An 18,000-nucleotide genomic window follows, 5' to 3' on the forward strand; every position below is an offset into this window, starting at 1 on the left:
AGATTTGATGGGTGCATTCTGTTTCAGCATGAGTTAGGCATCTGGCTTGCTGGATTCAGGACAGTTGCATTAGTTTTTTCAGTTACGGAAATAGTACAGCCAAAGAAATTTGGTAGCCCTGATGATTTGGAGCTGGCTGGATTGCACAGTTCCATTAAACTATGGTTCACCTTCACATATAGTGCACAGTTCTTTCTATATCTTCGTGGGCTTCTCAGCCCGTGTGTATGTAGTTGTCCACCTGGGTTGCACATGTCCACCCACTGGGTCTGTTGCTCCGGAGCATTGGTATTGCACGATGGCGGCAACCCCTTTGGTTGTGCACTTGCACCCACTGGCACGGTTGTTCATTGGCACTGTATTGCACACCAACTGCAGCCTCTGGTATTACAGTAGTGACATCCATCTGTGTTGCATGATGGCAGCAACCATCTTTGTTGCACAGTGGCAGCGGCCACCTGTATTACACAATGGCAACACGCCTCTGGGTTGCTTCCCTGTGGCAGCAACCAACTGTACTTCACAATGGCAACACGCCTCTGGGTTGCTCCCCTATAGCAGCAACCACCTGTATTGCTCTTCTAAAGCAGCTGCCGGTCTAGTTGTCCTGCACAGTCTACCTGTGCCGCTCCTGCTACCATCACCTCTGTTGTGTAGTTGCAACAGTCACTGTTTGCTTACCTGCAATAACTGGCTCATTCCACAGTTGCAACAACTGCCGGTACTGCTCAACTTAAGTAGCTGCTTATTTTCCATGCCTGCAGCAACCACATGGGTTGCATAGTACTGGTATTTCATAGATATGACAACTGGCTACTGAGAACGCCTGTATGGATACTGCTGCATAACTACCCCTTAACTCGGATGTCTCCAGTGTTGGCAGCCACATCTATACCTCTAGCTAATGCAACTACATGTCTAACATTTCTGGATGCGCTTTTGTGGTGCATGGCTGTTGCAGTAGACTGTCTTCACTGGTCCCTTATGCCCTCTTCTTGCTCTTACAATGACATTTGGGTTTTCATGTCTGAATAGAGCACTCGACACCAGGTCATTGAACAGCTATTCTCATTGGTCTTCCTTTTTTACTCTCAGCAAAGGGTGCTTCTTACTTTTCCTTGGTTGCGATAGATATAGATAGGGAAGCAAAGTGATTCTTCAATCCCTGATAGCTTTCTTCCTATATTTCCCTCTCTGGATATTCAACTCCTCCAGGACTTCCACTGTAGTTGCAATATCCCATTTATAGATGTACCTTAGTCTTAGGCTGTTGCCTACAAAGAAAAAGACGATCAAGAAAAACATCAGTTGGGTTTGTTTCTTGATCTGCGCATCTCTTCCATCAATGCTATTTTCTCTTATTCCTTCTTATCATGGGAATTACATCCCTCTCCTCTTCCATACCTTTTGTTTTTCCAGAGCCCTTCTGATTGCTCTTGGTTCTCTCTACTGTACTGCTAGAAAGGACCTCCAAGGATACTCCAGTTTATCTCTATGTCAGTTTATTAGACTGGGGAGATTAATGATGCCTTTATTTGCAAAATTCTCTCTTTTTTTTTTTTTTTTTTGAATGTTAGGTCTTTTAGTCCCACCCTATGTTGAGGACACTGCTTGGCTACATTCAATTGGTCTGGTCTTACAGGATGCTATAAAAAGAAAAGTTGAAAAGTTATGTCTTACCTGATAACTTTCTTTCCTTTAGTCCTATCAGACCAGTCCAGAATCCCTCCCTGGTTGATTAATTTTAATTTTGCTTACAAGCTATATTTTTCAGATATAACGGATTCTACTTGTATGTTTTTCCAAACCTATTGTATATCGCACATCTCCTGACTCAGTGAAATATCTGCATGTCATTATGCCTTATTAGCTGTTAAGGTTATTACCTGATTGAATTACTTGGTCTCGAAGTTTCTATATTGGCCATCAGGCAGATTTTGAGCACCATTGCTTGGCTATTCGAAATACTGAACATTCTATGCTGCATTATACCCTTAAGGGGTGAGTCACAAGCACTATTTTCTTCCTGTCCATCCGCTGGTAGAGGGACACTACCCATTGGTCTGGACTAGAGACTTGCACGGGAACAGGGTTCGCGGGAATCCTGCAGAACCCTCGGGGATGGAAGCAGTTCTGCAGGGATCCCGTGGGAACGGAAGCAGTTCCTCCGTGGTTCCCATTGGGACAGAAACAAGTCCTGCAGGGTTCCCGTGGAAGTGCACTTGCATCAGCCTCTCACCTACTGAGTGGCAAGTTCTTTTGAGGTCTGTCTCCTCCTCCTCCTTGCTTTAACAGCACAGATGCGGGTTAAGGAGGAGGTAGAGACACAAATGGTGACGGAATTCAAAAAGGCATGGGATGAACACAGTGTATCTTTAATTAGAAAATGGAAATTATAAAACGCCAAAACTTAATGGCCATGTGTGTGGATGTGTCGAGTGACAATTAGCAACTCCGGCTGTGATGAACTAGAGCCGATACCAGACAGACTTGTACGGTCTGTGTCTCATATATGGCAATCTGATTTAGGATGGGCTGGAAAGGGCTTAGACAGCAACTTTAGTGGCTGGAACATGAGGACAGTGCTGGACAGACTTTTATGGTCTGTGTAGTGCAAATGAGAAGATGAATAGGCTGGAGTGGGCTTCAACAGCAACTCCAGCAGTTGGAATATAAGGATTTGGAATATAAAGATAGGGCCGGGCAGACTTCTATGGTCTATGTCTCAGAAACACCAAAGAAACGCCATAATCAAGTATATAATATCACATTCATTGTTGATTTATGAATTGATAATGAGTGTGACTATTGGGCAGACTGGATTGACCGTTAAAGTTTTTATCTGCTGTCACTTACTATGTTACTATTAATCCTCTTTGCTCCCGGGCTGATGCGCAGACCTCAGCTCTGACATAGGCACGAGCATCAGATGGCACCTGACCTACTGGTGCATGCATGTGGAGACCTCTTAGCACACAATGCCAGTGAATCAGAGACAAGTCTTACATGTGCACACAAGAGTGTTCCAAGCTCCAACTTCTGTTCCTTCCTTGCCTGCAGTGCTGCAGCTCAAACCCAGAGAGACAGAGAGCCGATTGGAATTTTTTTTTATGTACCAATAAATTCTTGTGGGACTGAGTGGGGACAGGTTAAATTCTTGCGGGACGGTTGGGGATGGGTAAGATTCCAGTGGGGGCAGGTAAGATTTCTGTCCCCGTGCAACTCTCTAGTCTGAACTAGTCTAACAGGACTAAAAGAAATAAAGTTATCAGGTGAGACACAACTTTTCCTTCCACGTTTTTGTATGAAAACTTTCTTCTATGAAATCATTTTTATTGCAGTGGCAATATGCATTACGTGTGCTGCAGTGTAACCCGTATTCCTTACAAGACAAGCACAAAGAATTCCAGTGAATTGAACCTGCTTGCCCTAGAAACATAATGCAGGGTAATGTGCTAAGCACTTTCACTACTATAAATCTCAATCTAAGTCTACCATTTAATCTCAGAATGTGGTCTAAGACGTCAAAGATTGTGCAACTGCAATGCTGAATGTCAACATTTCCTGTTTACCTTGAGTTGTTCTGCAAGCTCATTTGAATTTGCAAATATCAAGCCATTCTCTTCATGTTTCACAAGTTCATGTAAACTAAAAGAAAATTAAGGAACTGTTAATTTACAAACCAATATAAAGTTTAGGGGGCTTATTTAATCATTCAAACAATATAAACTTCTCACTTGTAAAATCACTGTTAAAACTGCAGATCTGATTATTATAAACAGGAACTCAACATCAAAGCAGATGTGGTCAGTACACAAGAATTAGAACAGAGTTGGGATATGCCTATATTGCCTTTATAAAATATAATTAAAATAAGTATGTTTCTAGACTTCTTATTTTAGTATTTAACCCATTATGCCAGCTGTTGCCAAAGTTTATTCATTAATGTAACTGGATCTTTTCAATATATATAAAAAAGGCTTGAACTAAAAATACTACATTTATCAGATTCCATATCTGAGGAAGACTCACACAACTAGGGCACCCACCAGAAGGTGGATTCTTCAGACAGATAAACCAACCCAAGTAAGGTATAACCTATATTCAAAATTGTTCTTTTATTCTATGTTTACCATTTTATTATATGTTAAGGTAGCAGACTATAATAAGTTTGAACTAAATATACAACACAGAGCTGCAGAGCCTTTGAAGTACACATAGATCAAAACTAGTAGAGATTACACTTCAAAAGTATGAACACATCATATAGATAAACCCAGTGCTTTTTTTTGTAGAAAAAAAGGTGCTGGTACTCATTGTGGGCGGGGTCACCACATATGGCACTGCCCCTATTATAGCCACACCCCTTATACCAGCCATGGCGCATATAAACAGACATCATTGAAAATATTATACTAGTATAGGAGAAAAAATAATGTGATTTTTTTTCATTATAAATAATTTCTGTAAGCTGTTACAGCTCCAGTATACCCAGTACAAAATAAGACAAATTCCAAACACTAAAATGAAAATAAAATGATTTTTTTCTACCTTTGTTGTCTGGTGACTTTGTTTTTCTATCCATATTGGTCCCAGTCTCTGATTCTGCTGCTCTCTATCTGTTCTCTTAACTCCGTTTCAAGGGCTTCCTTTCCATTTATTTCTTTACTTTCCGCCTTCTTTTGTTGCCCTGCATCCATAAGTAAAAGCTGGGTCCTCCTCCATGGAATTGACTGGAGGAGGTATAACATGGATCCAGCTTTTGCCTATTTTCTCCATCCAAGTGCAGTTTTTCTCCTCTTCCCTTTCCCTCATCTCCATCCATGTGCATCTTCTTTTTTCTTTCCTCCCCTCCATTCATGTCCAGCACTTCTCTCTCCTCCCCTCCATCCATGTCCAGCATTTCTCATCTCTCTTCCCTCCTCTGTATCCATATAAAGCAATAATTCTCTCTCCCCTCTCCTCCATCCAAGTCAGCATTTCTCCTCTCTCCTAGCCAACTCCTCCATCCATCCATGTCCAGCAATTCTCCTCTATCTCCTGCTCTCCTCTCCATCCATTTCTAGCATTTCTCCTCTCTCCCCTCTCATCCATGTCCAGCAATTCTCTCTTCCCTGTCCTCCCCTCCCAGCGATTTTCCTCTCTCCCCTCCATGTCCAGCAATTCTCTCTTCCCTGCCCTCCCCTCCATGTCCAGCAATTCTCTCATCCCTGTCCTCCCCTCCCCATCCAGCAATTCTCCTCTCTCCCCTCCATGTCCAGCAATTATCTCATCCCTGCCCTCCCATCAATGTCCAACAATTCTCTCTCCCCTGCCCTTCCCTCCCATCCCATCGATTTCCAGCAATTATCTCATCCCTGCCCTCCCATCAATGTCCAACAATTCTCTCTCCCCTGCCCTTCCCTCCCATCCCATCGATTTCCAGCAATTCTCTCTTCCCTGCCCTTCCCTCCCATCCCATGTCCAGCAATTCTCTCTCCCTTGCCCTTCCCTCCCATCCCATGTCCAGCAATTCTCTCTCCCCTGCCCTTCCCCTCCCATTATTTCCAGCGATTCTCCGCCTCTCCCCTGCCCTCCCATTGACGTGCAGCGATTCTCCATCTCTCCCCTGCCCTCACCTCTCCCATATCCAGCGATTCTTCGTCCTCCAGCCGTCCTCTTTCACTGCCTGCCAGCCAGCGTCGGACTCAGAGGTGAACGGTGCAGGCAGCGATTGGCTGGCAGCGTCGTAGCTTCCCTCTGCAAGTCCCGCCTATGCGTAAACAGGAAGTTGTAGGCGGGACTTGCAGAGGGAAGCTACGACGCTGCCAGCCAATCGCTGCCTGAACCGTTCGCCTCCGAGTCCGACGCTGGCTGGCAGGCAGTGAAAAAGCATGGCTGGGGGACGAAGAATCGCTGGATATGGGAGAGGTGAGGGCAGGGGAGGGACGGAAAATCGCTGCACGTCGATGGGAGGGCAGGGGAGAGGCGGAGAATCGCTGGAAATAATGGGAGGGGAGGACAGGAGGAGAAAAAGGTGCCGGTACGCCGTACCGTTGCGTACCGGCACAAAATAAAGCACTGGATAAACCACACAGCATAACTATAGTGGAAGGAAAAATCCCCAGAAAGCTTAATTTCCTATCACAGGCATGAAAAACCTTCCACCATAAATCAAAAACTTTACCGTGCCTTACAATCAATTCACTTTAATTGTCCACTCATACGGTGCTATCCCATAACTGGCTTCACAAAATGGTGGAGAGTGAGTGTGGTAGTATTAACCAGCTAGTGCGTTATACTTCGTGTGTGCTAACTTGTTAATGCAGGAGCACTTAGTGCCCCCTGAATTGGGGGCAGTAAGCAGTCCCACGTTAACATGCTGCAGGTACATTAATGCACAATTTGGAATTTAAAAAAAAAAATAGACTGAATGCCTAAAAGATGCCATGTTAAATCTGGGTTTAGCACGAGGTAAAATCCTCCGTTAAAACATGTTAAGCTCAGATTGTAGTGCACTTTAGTAAAAGGGCCTTTAGGAGTCACTTGGGGCACCTTCTGGAATCCTGTAATTATGAGCCCTGAAACTGTGCACTAGGTGTCACCCTTAAGCAATGATCACAACTTCTTTCCCAGTCCCAGCTGACTTGCTGAGAGGAAAGACTGCTATGGGGATGAAAAAGGGGTCCTTTTCTACGTCAGTGCATAGAACTTTCAATCTGAACTACTGGGCCAGCCCCAAACTCAGTTTTTAACATATTGCCAGCTCTTACCAGGTAAAATGAATTGCACAAACAGGCAAACAGCAGCCAAACATATCTACTACTTTCATAGGCAGGTCCAAGCCACTGGATGATTTGTGGAGACAGACGCCTAGATCTGCTGATCCTACAAATTAAAAAGAAAACAAAACTGCAACAGTCATTTTTCTGAACTCCCACTTAAATTTAATCCAATATTCTTCAGGATTTGCTACCACCAAAGGCGGCCCTGCACCACTTCTGGGAGAAAGGAATAGCTCCATATCTCATGAACAGCTCAGTCCTGCATTTTACTCCTGCCAACAAAATACAAACAAGGAAGCTAGCAGAGTAAAAAAGTGCCTGAGGCTCACTAAACTATTTTAAAGCCTATGATTAAATACAACTTTGTCCTATGTTACTTATACACCATGGAGTAGTAATTAAATTGCTGTTTATTCTGTGCTGTATTTTGTTATTAGTAGCCAAGGGTCCTTTTACTAAGCGGCGGTAAGCCCAATGCGGGCTTACAGATCATTCTACAGTAAGTACCGCCGGGCTACTGCAGCAGCCCGGCGGTAGTTCCCACCCATAGCGCGCCATCATTTCCAGCGCTACAAAAAAATTATTTTTGTAGTGTGCCCGGCGGTAATCGGGCAGTGCTGTGTGCTGCCCGCATACCGCCAGGTTAACATGGGAGCCGAAATGGCACAGCAAGTGCTTTAGTTGCTGCCTGGCCATTTCCTGTAGGAAAGTGAGACTTCCCTTTTATCAGCTGCGGTAAAAGGGGGCCTCGGTGCGCGTGTAGAACACGCACTGACGCCAGCACCGGCCCCCTTCTGCCGCAGCCTGGTAAAAGGGGCCCTAAGAGTATAGCAAGATTACAACAAAGTAAAGTAACCTGGACTATATATAGTAAAAGTAATACTATGGATGGAGCAAGTGGGGATATCTGAATGCATAACCATAATTAAACAGGTTGGAATGTATGTTCCTGTGAGTCTTACCAAGTAGAAGTGGGTATTCTTCTGCTTCTAACCAAGGTGTACAGATCTGGATGTGTTTAAAGTGCAACTTTTCTATTAGGTGGTTATAGTACTGCTTGAGAGGACCCTTGCCTTTCAAAGAGGAAAAAAAAAATGACTTGAGTGCAGTTATACTTTATGAAGTCATTCTAACTGAATATTGCAGTATTACAATAAGAAAACCACTTTGTTATAGTCATAGGAAGACCAGTATGGTAAATAAAATAAACCCTAAAAATAGAGCCAATCAGAAGTTAGTTTGGTAACAATAAACACTACATCCAAATGTCTATAGCATTATATAGTTGTTTGTACCCTCCACAGAAAAAAAAATGCACTTTTCCATTAAAGAACATTTTGCACCTTACTTTCAGGAGTTTTGCTAGGTATTGTGATCTTACTTTCCTTGGACTCTTCTGCCAGACACTATCATCCACAGAAATCTTAATGCACTAGATCACTGTTTCTCTACCTTTTGGATCTGAGGGACCTGCTAATTACCTTTCTTAAATAACGTCGACCAGTTGGAGGGATGATCCTTCAAACTAATGAAGAGGAGTTTGCCAGTGTAGGGGAAGAGAACACTTCACCTCCACATCAATCCCCCTCCCATGCTCCCTATTGTCAGCACCCCCCCCCCCCCAAACCCCACATATGCATCCCCTCAGTTACTCTCCATCCAGAACCTCTCCTCCAAACCCCCTTCCATTCTCTTCCCCCATCCCAGCAGGCCCTAAATACTACAACAGCTTGCTCACCTTCACCTCAGCTCTGTCGTGTCATGCCTGTGTTTGGGATTATTTTTTTTTGTTTCTTTGCTGAGCAACTGATGCTAGCAGGTAGAGAGGTGCCCTGCAGAGATGCCCAATTCACTTTTTCAAAATCCCTGTTTCAGACATAACTATGCCAAGACAGATTTTTGTTAGGCAAAAGAAAAGAGCTGGGTGGTAAAACAGCCCTCCTTCCCTGATCTGAGGTAGGCAATACACGGATGTCCCTTCCTCCCTCATGGTGGAGCAGATGACGCATCATTTGCTGGAACATGGAAGGGCCCAGCAGCACAAAAGGGAAGATGACTGGGCAGCTGGACTAAAGAATCTTCCTCCCATGCACAGCAAGTGAGGCTGCACAACCTAGCAGCGCAGAACAGAAGTGATGTAATGAGGAGGCGAGTACAACACTGTTATAAGTATACATTTTGGATTTGGCTATTTTAAGCAACATTTGATGATAGTAAGATTTTTGATTTGCACTTTATAAATGTTTTTTGAACATTACTTTTTGACAGTTAATTTTTTTTGCATGTTAATAGATTAAGGGCAAATGATTGTAATGTGGCCGATGTCCGAGTTGAGGTAATGACCTATGACGAAACGCCTTTTCACTACAGGTATTATTGCTGAGTACGCCAACAGGTATTATTGCTGAGTATTAAGAGGACGCCAACTACGTAGGTTTCTGTCACTCAGAGGAGGGGTTAGAGAGTAACAAGGGAACTAGGGTTTTCTGGTGAATACTATTTTAACGTTTTGCATCAGGGATGTTTTATCAGTTAAAACCTAAAATCAGAAGCCCCACATATAAGCAATTAACAGTATGTTGTACACTACACTAGGGACTAGATTCAGTAAATGGCGTTGAGCACTATCAAACATATAAACGGCGAGTGACCGAACTCACTCGCAAATGCGCAGTAAAGACCCTCTCTGTCCCGCCCCCGCGTCAATACGTGATGACGGGGGCGGGACAGAGAGGGTCTCTACTGCACAAGGGGAGGGACGAAACCGCCGTTGCTACCGCTTCCCCCCCCCCCCCAAGGTCGCCGCCACCCCCCCCCCCCCCACCCGGAGTCGCCGCCACCACCCACCCTCCACCCGGGCTGGGCTCTCGCTCCGCTATAGAAACAGCATCAACGCAGCACACAGCTCAGCTGAGCTGCCATCGGCCTTCCTTCCCTGCCTGTGTCGGGACACAGGCAGAGAAGAAGGACGGCAGCTCATCTGAGCTGTGTGCTGTGTTCCCGCGCTGTTTCAATAGCTAAGCGAGGGCCCGGGTGGAGGGGTGCCGGCGACTCCGGGGGGGGGGGGGGGGGGGCGTAGCGGTGACCTCGGAGGGGCAGCGGCGAGCTCGACGGCGGGGGGGGGGGGGGCTTGCAGCGGCGAGGAGAAGGGGCCTTTCAACCCCCCCCCCCCCGGTCCTATACGGCTCAACGGCTAGTTCTTAATAAACAGTGAGTTGGGTGCCATTTATAGAATAGTGCTGGGATCTGCGCCCAAGGATTTACACCTACTGAAACCTGGTGTAAATCCATGTATGTATATTAGGTCTGAATCCCCTGAATTCTATAATACTATGCACATGTTTAGTGAACGCCCCTGACCCACTCATGCCCCTCCCATGGCCACACCCCTTTTCAGTTACACACTAGAAAATTTGCACATCTTTATAGAATAGCGCTCAGCAAGATGCACGTGCAAATCCAAACTGCTGCCAATTAGTGCCAATAATTGTTAGCACCCAATTACCAGCACTAATTGGCTTCGTAATTAAATTGTGCACCATTTATAGAATCTGGGGGTAGATGCGCAGTGTTGTCTTGGGCTTGTGCAAATCAGGCCATTATATTTAATATTCTGTACTTTTCCTAAAGTACAGAAACAATTTCACAGGAAAGCATTCAAAATCATAGCAAAGAGTTACCTGTTATCACACACACTAAAGACGGAAGTTGAGCTCCATCATTGATAAACTGTTCAAAATCTACAGATCAAAAGTAAATCCTGTTTTAATAAATCCTGCTTTAAAACATTTATAAATAATCATATAATCATCCATATCACCTCAAAATTTGAGAGGGACTGCATGCCAAACACTAAACTTTTCTAAGCTGTCAGTAAAAGCGAAGATGGTTAGTCAGCCCGCTTTTCACCTTTCTCAAAAACAAAACATACATAACAAAAATATTAGGTGCAGGCATGTACATCAGATTAAAAGAAACATTAAAACACAATGGGATTAACTGTACAAAACAGGCACTTACATGTACCCACCAATTATGTACATAAAAGTTTAGAATAATGGCTCTTCAATCAGGCTTTTAATGGAAGAAGCAACCAACTTGTTAGTCTCACTCACACACACAAGGATTGACTCGGGCTGCACATACTGCAGCGGGATATGTTTATCCACTCCTACCCTAGCTGAGATAATATTTAACCATCTCTCTGCCCTCATGTGCAACTTTCTTCAAATTAATCACCTTACTTTCTAACTCTTCCTACATTCTTACCCATCTATATATTACAACTTTGCCTTACCCTTCACTATCAATTATAATGTTCTATTACGTATTAGGTTGACATTGCAAGTAGTATACCATGCCATACTTTGTATTGTTAGCTGAATATTTTTACTGCTGTAATTGGCCCATTGCTCATGTTTGATCTATTCTTACTGTACAATGTCTTGAGTGAATACCTTCAAAAAGGCAGTAAATAAATCGTAATAAATATACATACGTGCAACTATACGTTTAAATACTTGTATTAATATAGAAACAAATATTTTCTAAACAAGAGAAAATGGTAAACTAGAGGACATCAATTGAGGATGCAGGGTGGTAGACTTAGGAGTAATGTCAGGAAATACTTTTTCTTGCCTGAACCGTCAACCAATGCAACCGAACCAACAATACCTCGTCCTCCAGTATAGACTATTTTTTTCTTGATAAGCATCTTCTCTCTCATGCCAGGACCAGAAGCTCCGTTTTTGGAGGCTCAATGAGACCTTATTAGATGAGGAATGTGTAGTGGAAGACCTTAACAAAGATATCTTTAGTTCTTACTGAGAATGCCACTTCGGGGGTGGCACTGGGTACGTTGTGGGATAGGCTTAAGGCTTTTGTCAGAAGACGTTTCATAATGTGGGCCCGTAAGCCCACGGTAAGGCATGGGGGCCCGGCGCCGAAGTCCCACCTGCCCTCTGTCGTCGACCGTCTGCCACCGGGCCGGGCCCCCTGCATTGAAATCACAGCGCCTCTCACCTCCGTGTGAAAGCGCTGCAGGCAGCAGGACAGCAGATTGCCTCCCTTCGGGCCTTCTTCCCTACCTGTGTCCCGCTCTCGTCTGATGTAACTTCTGCAAGGGCGGGGCACGAGGGAAGGAAGGCCGAAGGGAGGAGATCTGCTGCCTGCAGTGCTTTCACACGGAGGCGAGAGGCGCTGTGATTTCAATGCAGGGGGCCCATCCCGATGGCAGACGGAGGTGGGAGCGGCAGCGGTGACCTCCACCCCGGCCCAGTCTCTCGGCGGCCCTATCTATAGGAAAAAAACACATTTTACTGAATAAGGTCCTTCAGTCTGCAATATAGCTGGAGGTACACAATTTGAGAAGGAAATGCAACCTGTGTGAACATCCATAGACAACAGAACCTGTCTATAATGGACATTACTAAATTTGTGTGGCTTGGAAGAGACACGAAAATATACACACACTATGGGCAAATTAGAACAGAAGGAATAAAGAGAAAAAAAAAAACCCCAGCAAAATCTGTTAAAAGCTTAATGGCCCTTTTATTAAGCCACGGCAAAAAGTGGCAGTGCGAGCGCATCTTTTGGGTGTGAGCTGGGCCAGTTTTTGCCGTGTCCTGGAAAAAGGGCCTTTTTTTTTTTTAAAAGGGGCCGGAAAATGGACATGTGGCAAAACCAGCATGCGTCCATTTTTGGCCCAAGACCTTACTGCCATCCATTGACTTAGCGGCAAGGTCTCATGTGCTAGCCGGGCAGTAGGCATGCAGCACACATCGACTGCTGTTTACCGCCAGGTAAGCGCCATGCAGTAGAAAATCTACCATTTTTGGCGTGCGCCAAATTCAGAATTACCACCTGGGGCATGCGGTAGCCGGGTGGTAATGCTGATTTGATGCATGCTGGATGCGCATAGGCCCTTACGCACTTTGTAAAATGGCCCCTTAATTTTGAAAGCTGCATAATTAAAGCATAAATTATTAAGGGCCTCATTTACTAAACTTCAGTATGTTGTAAGCGAGCTATTATGCTGTTAACATGCACTAGCTTAGCACAAATCCAATTTTATTCAATGGGAGCTATTTACGAATACTGCACACTAACATCAAAATGCACTTAAGTAAAATGAGGCTCTGTGAGTTTAAAGAGCAAGGCCATACATAATTATTATTGCAGACATAGCTTGAGTATCTAACTGCCTGTACAGGATAAGTTAACACAGGCATAAGGTGCATAAGGTGCATAGTATTATATTATACTTATCTACAGGAAACGTGTGTGTTCCAATTTACCTTCTAAAGCTCTTAATAATATTGAAAAGTCTTCATCCTCTGAAACAGAAGTAAAGACACCATTTGATCAGTACGGTACAAACCAGGCCGATACCACACACACAGGAAGTCCTGATCATTTTTATGCAATGAAAAACATATCTAGTTCTTCTCAGCCTTCCTACATTGAAATGTATATAAATACAGAATACAGGTCCTATTTCCTACAGATTTACATCATAGGTGCAAAAGTAGGACAAAGCACTTTAACAGACAGGAATCTAAAACTGCATCCTGACAATTTAACAAAATGTAATGGATTTATAAACTTATCTAGCAGAATCATTTCAGGCAACTCCCCCCCCCCCCCCCCCCCCCCCCCCCCCCCCCCCCCCCCCGAGAAATGAACATTATACTCCGAGAAATGAACATTATACTAAATAAGAATGTAAAAGTTTTTCCCCCCACCCGTACTCCATGTCTGCTCCAATTTTAAATTTGGGGTCTACAAAAGCCAAAACAGGTCCTCTAAGAGGGCGACTGGCTTGAAAGGGAAAGATTCTATGGAATCCTGGAACCCAAATTCATTACAATGAGCTGATGAAGAGACAAAGTAATTTTGTAAATTATTTTGCATGTAAATGGACTCATAAAATTAGTCCACAAAGAGTGGGCACATGTCTTGTAACAAAGGAAAACTTTATTCCAATCAATTCCAGAGATAATACTGCCCGACGTGGACACATTTTGCATTCCTAAAGGCTGAGTCGAGACTAATACTAATAGGATCCAAAAGGACACTTACTCCTAATAGCAGATGGTTACAAAAATCACACAAAGGCTGTATCACAAACATGCAAACAGCAGCAAACTTAGACTAGCAGTGCTCCTTTTTCCTCTATCAGCATTTATGTGACATCTATTATGTATTGTGTTGACATTGTATGTAGTGTACTATGCCATACTCTGTACTGTTACTTGAATATTTTTACTGCTGTAATTGTCTATTGCTCATGTTTGAGATGGTTATTCTTACTGTACACCGCCTTGAGTGAATTACTTCAAAATGGGGGTAAATAAATCCTAATAAATAAATAATAAAAAAATGTGTTTTGCTCTTTGTGGACTGCTTGGCATCTTTTGCAGACTACAGTTTCCTCTTCTTGGATTTCCTCATAAAATTAGGCCACACCTAAAAGTAATGTGGGGAGTAACCATGCTCAGAGAGAGCCTGCACAGAGTCCATGTCTTCAATCTAGGTATGATTTCTGCAGGATCAGTGCTTTTATTTGTGTCTCTATAACACATTAAAAGTGTGCCCGTTTTTGCAGGATTAATCTAGGGCATCCCGTTCTAAAATTAACTCCATAGTGTTGCCTCCTGGTTCACAATTATTAATGTAATACACCTCTGAATGTTTCTCTTAAAAAAAAAAAAAAAAAAAAACACCAAAAAGAGAGAGACTTGTTTCAACAAAGTCAAAAGCAACAGCAAAAATAGGTTCTCACTTTTAGAAGAGAGCTTTATTCCTTTTCATGTGGCAGATATAACTAAACATCATCACTAAGTCTAAACCATATCAGACCTGTCCAGCTTGTGCTGCTGATCAATAGTGCTGGTCTTCCTTGGACATGTGTCACGCTTCCAGTTCTACTGTCCAATTCCGTAAACACTGACTTTTCAACCTCAGAGCATTCAGACATTGTTCTAAGTAAGAAAGAATATATAACAATTTATTTTGAAGGCCATTTTAATATCTGGCTGAGTCAAAAATTGTTAGTGCTGATTCTGGTTAGCTTTCAACTGGCCTTGTGACAGTTTGGATTTAGAGGCCAATTTTTTGGTTATCAAGTTTGAAAGTCTTAATACACCCTGAAAGATTCAGCTACACATTGCGACGTTAATGTTAAAGCCAGTGAAAGAGTAGTGGATGCCCTAGGCAAACCTTCAGCCTTACAGCCCCCCCCCCCCTTCCAATTCAGATCCATAGCCTGCAGGCCCCTCCCACAAGATTTTGATACAATCAAGATGATCACACAAAAATCCTATAAAAATGCAGATTAAAGTATGCGTTGATGGTTCTTTGAGTTTGTCTGGCTCTCAGGATGGGAAAATTAGGTTTTTACCTTGGTAATTTTCTTTCCTTTAGTCATAGCAGATGAAGCCATTACGTATGGGTTATGTCCATCAACCAGCAGGGGAGATAGAGAGCACTCAAACTTTCACAGTGCCCTCTTGGCCAGCTAGCTCCACTGCCTCTTCAGTATTTGAAGCTTCCAAAGCAGTATGGCAAACCGCAATGGGAATCACAAGAGCTTTCCTCACAGCGAATGATGGCCCATCACAAGGGCATGAACTCATAAAGGAGGGAATGCACATCCTCCTGGAGGGAATAAACTCATCCTCCTTATTGTATAAGTGGAGGGGAACACACGCGCCTCCTGGAGGGAATCACACATCCTCCCAACACACTGGAGGGAATGAACTCATCCTCCTATTTATAGAACTGGAGGGGAACACACGCGCCTCCTGGAGAGAATCAACACATCCTCCAAAAAAAAACATGCTGGAGGGAATGAACACATCCTCCTAAATTTAAACTGAACATGAATCCTGAAGATTGTTTTCCAACTTTCTCCCAAGGAAGGAACTTCAGGAAATTAGAATAGAACCTGAAAACAGATTCACAGCATACAGACAATCATACAGGGAGGGCTCATGGCTTCATTTGCTATGACTAAAGGAAAGAAAATTACCAAGGTAAGAACCTAATTTTCCCTTCCTTGTCATCAAGCAGATGAAGCCATTACGTATGGGATGTAACAAAGCAATCCCTAGATAGGGTGGGAACAAGCCACACCATGCGCTAGCACTTGTGCACCAAAATGCGCATCCCTCCTGGCAGCCACATCCAGCCTGTTATGTCGGGCAAAGGAGAGCTTAGAAGCCCATATTGCTGCACTGCATATCTCTTGAAGAGAGAGTGCTCCAGTTTCAGCCCAAGAGGAAGAAATCGCTCTAGTAGAATGTGCCTTAAAGGCTACAGGCGGAACCCTGCCAGCCAGCAGATAAGCTGAAAAGATAGTTTCTTTGAGCCAGCAGGCAATAGTGGCTTTAGACGCTGGAGACCCTCTGCGAGAACCGGATAGCAAAACAAACAGATGATCAGAAGTCCTGAAAGAGTTAGTAACTCGCAGATACTGCAGCAGAGTCCTGCGCACATCCAAAAGGTGCAGCTGCCCAAAAGATTCTGGAAATTCTTCCTCTGAAAAAGAGGGCAAGAAAATAGGCTGGTTTAGGTGAAAGGCTGAAACCACCTTAGGCATAAGGAAGGCACGGTCCGAACCGTGACTCCGGACTCTGAAAATTGCAGAAATGGGTCTCTACAGGACAGCGCCTGGAGCTCTGACACCCGTCTCGCCGAGGTAATGGCCACCAGAAAAACGGCCTTCAGTGTCAAATCTTTCTCCGATGCTCGCCGAAGCGGCTCAAAAGGAGATGCCTGCAGGGTTTTCAAAACTAGCCCCAGGTTCCAAGCTGGACAGGGTGCTTGCACTGGAGGTCGGAACCGAAGCACCCCTCTAAGAAACCGTGCCACATCTGGGTGAGCAGCCAAAGACACGCCTTCCACCTTACCACAAAGGGAGGCCAACGCTGCCACCTGCACCCGCAGGGAATTATAGGCCAAGCCTTTTTGTACACCTTCCTGCAAAAAGTCCAGAATCGGCGAGACAGGAGCCCGCATTGGAGCAATGGCTCTGGAAGCACACCAAGACTCAAACAGGCACCAAATCCTGGCATAAGCCATGGAAGTGGACCGCTTGCGGGCTTGCAGGAGAGTGGAAATAACTTTATTGGAATAACCTTTATCCCTCAATTGCGCCCTCTCAATAGCCATGCTGTAAGACCAAAGCGGCCGGCGTCCTCCATGGCTACCGGTCCCTGATTCAACAGGTTCGGTACCAGAGGTAACGGCAGAGGAGCCTCCAGGAGCATTTGTCGGAGGTCTGCATACCAAGGTCTCCTTGGCCAATCCGGGGCGATGAAGACCACTTCTCCTGGGTGCAGCCGAATCCGCAAGAGCAGGCGCCCTATCAAGGGCCATGGGGGAAACACATAAAGTAGACCCGGAGGCCAGGGTTGAGTCAAGGCATCCAACCCCGCCGAGCGAGGATCTCTCCGTCTGCTGAAGAAGCATGGGACTTTGGTATTGGCACTGTCGCCATTAGATCCATCACGGGCTTGCCCCATTTGGCACAGATCTGCAGGAAAACTTCGTCTGCCAGATTCCATTCTGCTGGATCGATCTGATGCCTGCTCAGATAATCGGCCTGCACATTGCTCTGATCTGCAATATGAGCTGCCGACAGACACTGAAGATGCAGCTCGGCCCAGTGGCAAATCAGTTCGGCCTGCGCGGCTAGTGCTCTGCACCTTGTTCCGCCTTGTCGATTTATATAGGCCACCGTTGTCGTGTTGTCCGACATCACTCTGACAGCCAATCCTTCCAGGGTCACTTGAAAGGCCAGAAGCGCCTGAAACACCGCTTTCAACTCTAGGCGGTTGATGGACCACTCCGACTCCTCGGGTGTCCATAGACCCTGGGCATGCTTCCCCTTGCAGTGTGCGCCCCAGCCCTTCAGGCTGGCATCTGTTACCACCAGGCACCAAACGGGGAGCGTCAGCGGCATTCCTCGCCGCAGCATGCTGTCCGAGAGCCACCATTCCATGCTGAGTCGGGCCGCAGGGAGCCAAGTAAGTCTGCATTGGTAATCCTGAGAAATAGGAGACCATCTCCGGAGTAGGGAATACTGTAGAGGTCTCATGTGCGCTCTCGCCCAGGGTACCACTTCCATCGTGGCAGTCATCGATCCCAGCAGCTGGACAATGTCCCAAGCTCGCGGGCGGGGCATCCTCAGGAGCAGACGGACCTGATTCTGAAGCTTGCACTGCCTTAGCTC

At 44.9% G+C, this 18,000-nt stretch overlaps 1 protein-coding gene across 7 annotated transcripts in view; it reads right to left on the reverse strand.

Annotated features, from left to right (window-relative positions):
- Positions 1–18,000, reverse strand: part of ALG1 (ALG1 chitobiosyldiphosphodolichol beta-mannosyltransferase) — a 45,327-nt gene that overhangs the window by 3,782 nt on the left and 23,545 nt on the right. For all 7 annotated transcript variants that reach the window (XM_030213609.1, XM_030213604.1, XM_030213607.1 and 4 more), the window contains 6 exons: positions 14,625–14,746; positions 13,061–13,099; positions 10,445–10,504; positions 7,727–7,837; positions 6,753–6,867; positions 3,573–3,648 (listed from right to left, as the gene is read on the reverse strand). In XM_030213609.1, the coding sequence (XP_030069469.1) occupies positions 3,573–3,648; positions 6,753–6,867; positions 7,727–7,837; positions 10,445–10,504; positions 13,061–13,099; positions 14,625–14,746 (523 nt within the window). The remainder of the gene's footprint in view (positions 1–3,572; positions 3,649–6,752; positions 6,868–7,726; positions 7,838–10,444; positions 10,505–13,060; positions 13,100–14,624; positions 14,747–18,000) is intronic.

This window comes from Microcaecilia unicolor, chromosome 8 (genome assembly GCF_901765095.1).
Source record: "Microcaecilia unicolor chromosome 8, aMicUni1.1, whole genome shotgun sequence".
In the NCBI taxonomy this organism is placed as follows: Eukaryota; Metazoa; Chordata; class Amphibia; order Gymnophiona; family Siphonopidae; genus Microcaecilia; species Microcaecilia unicolor.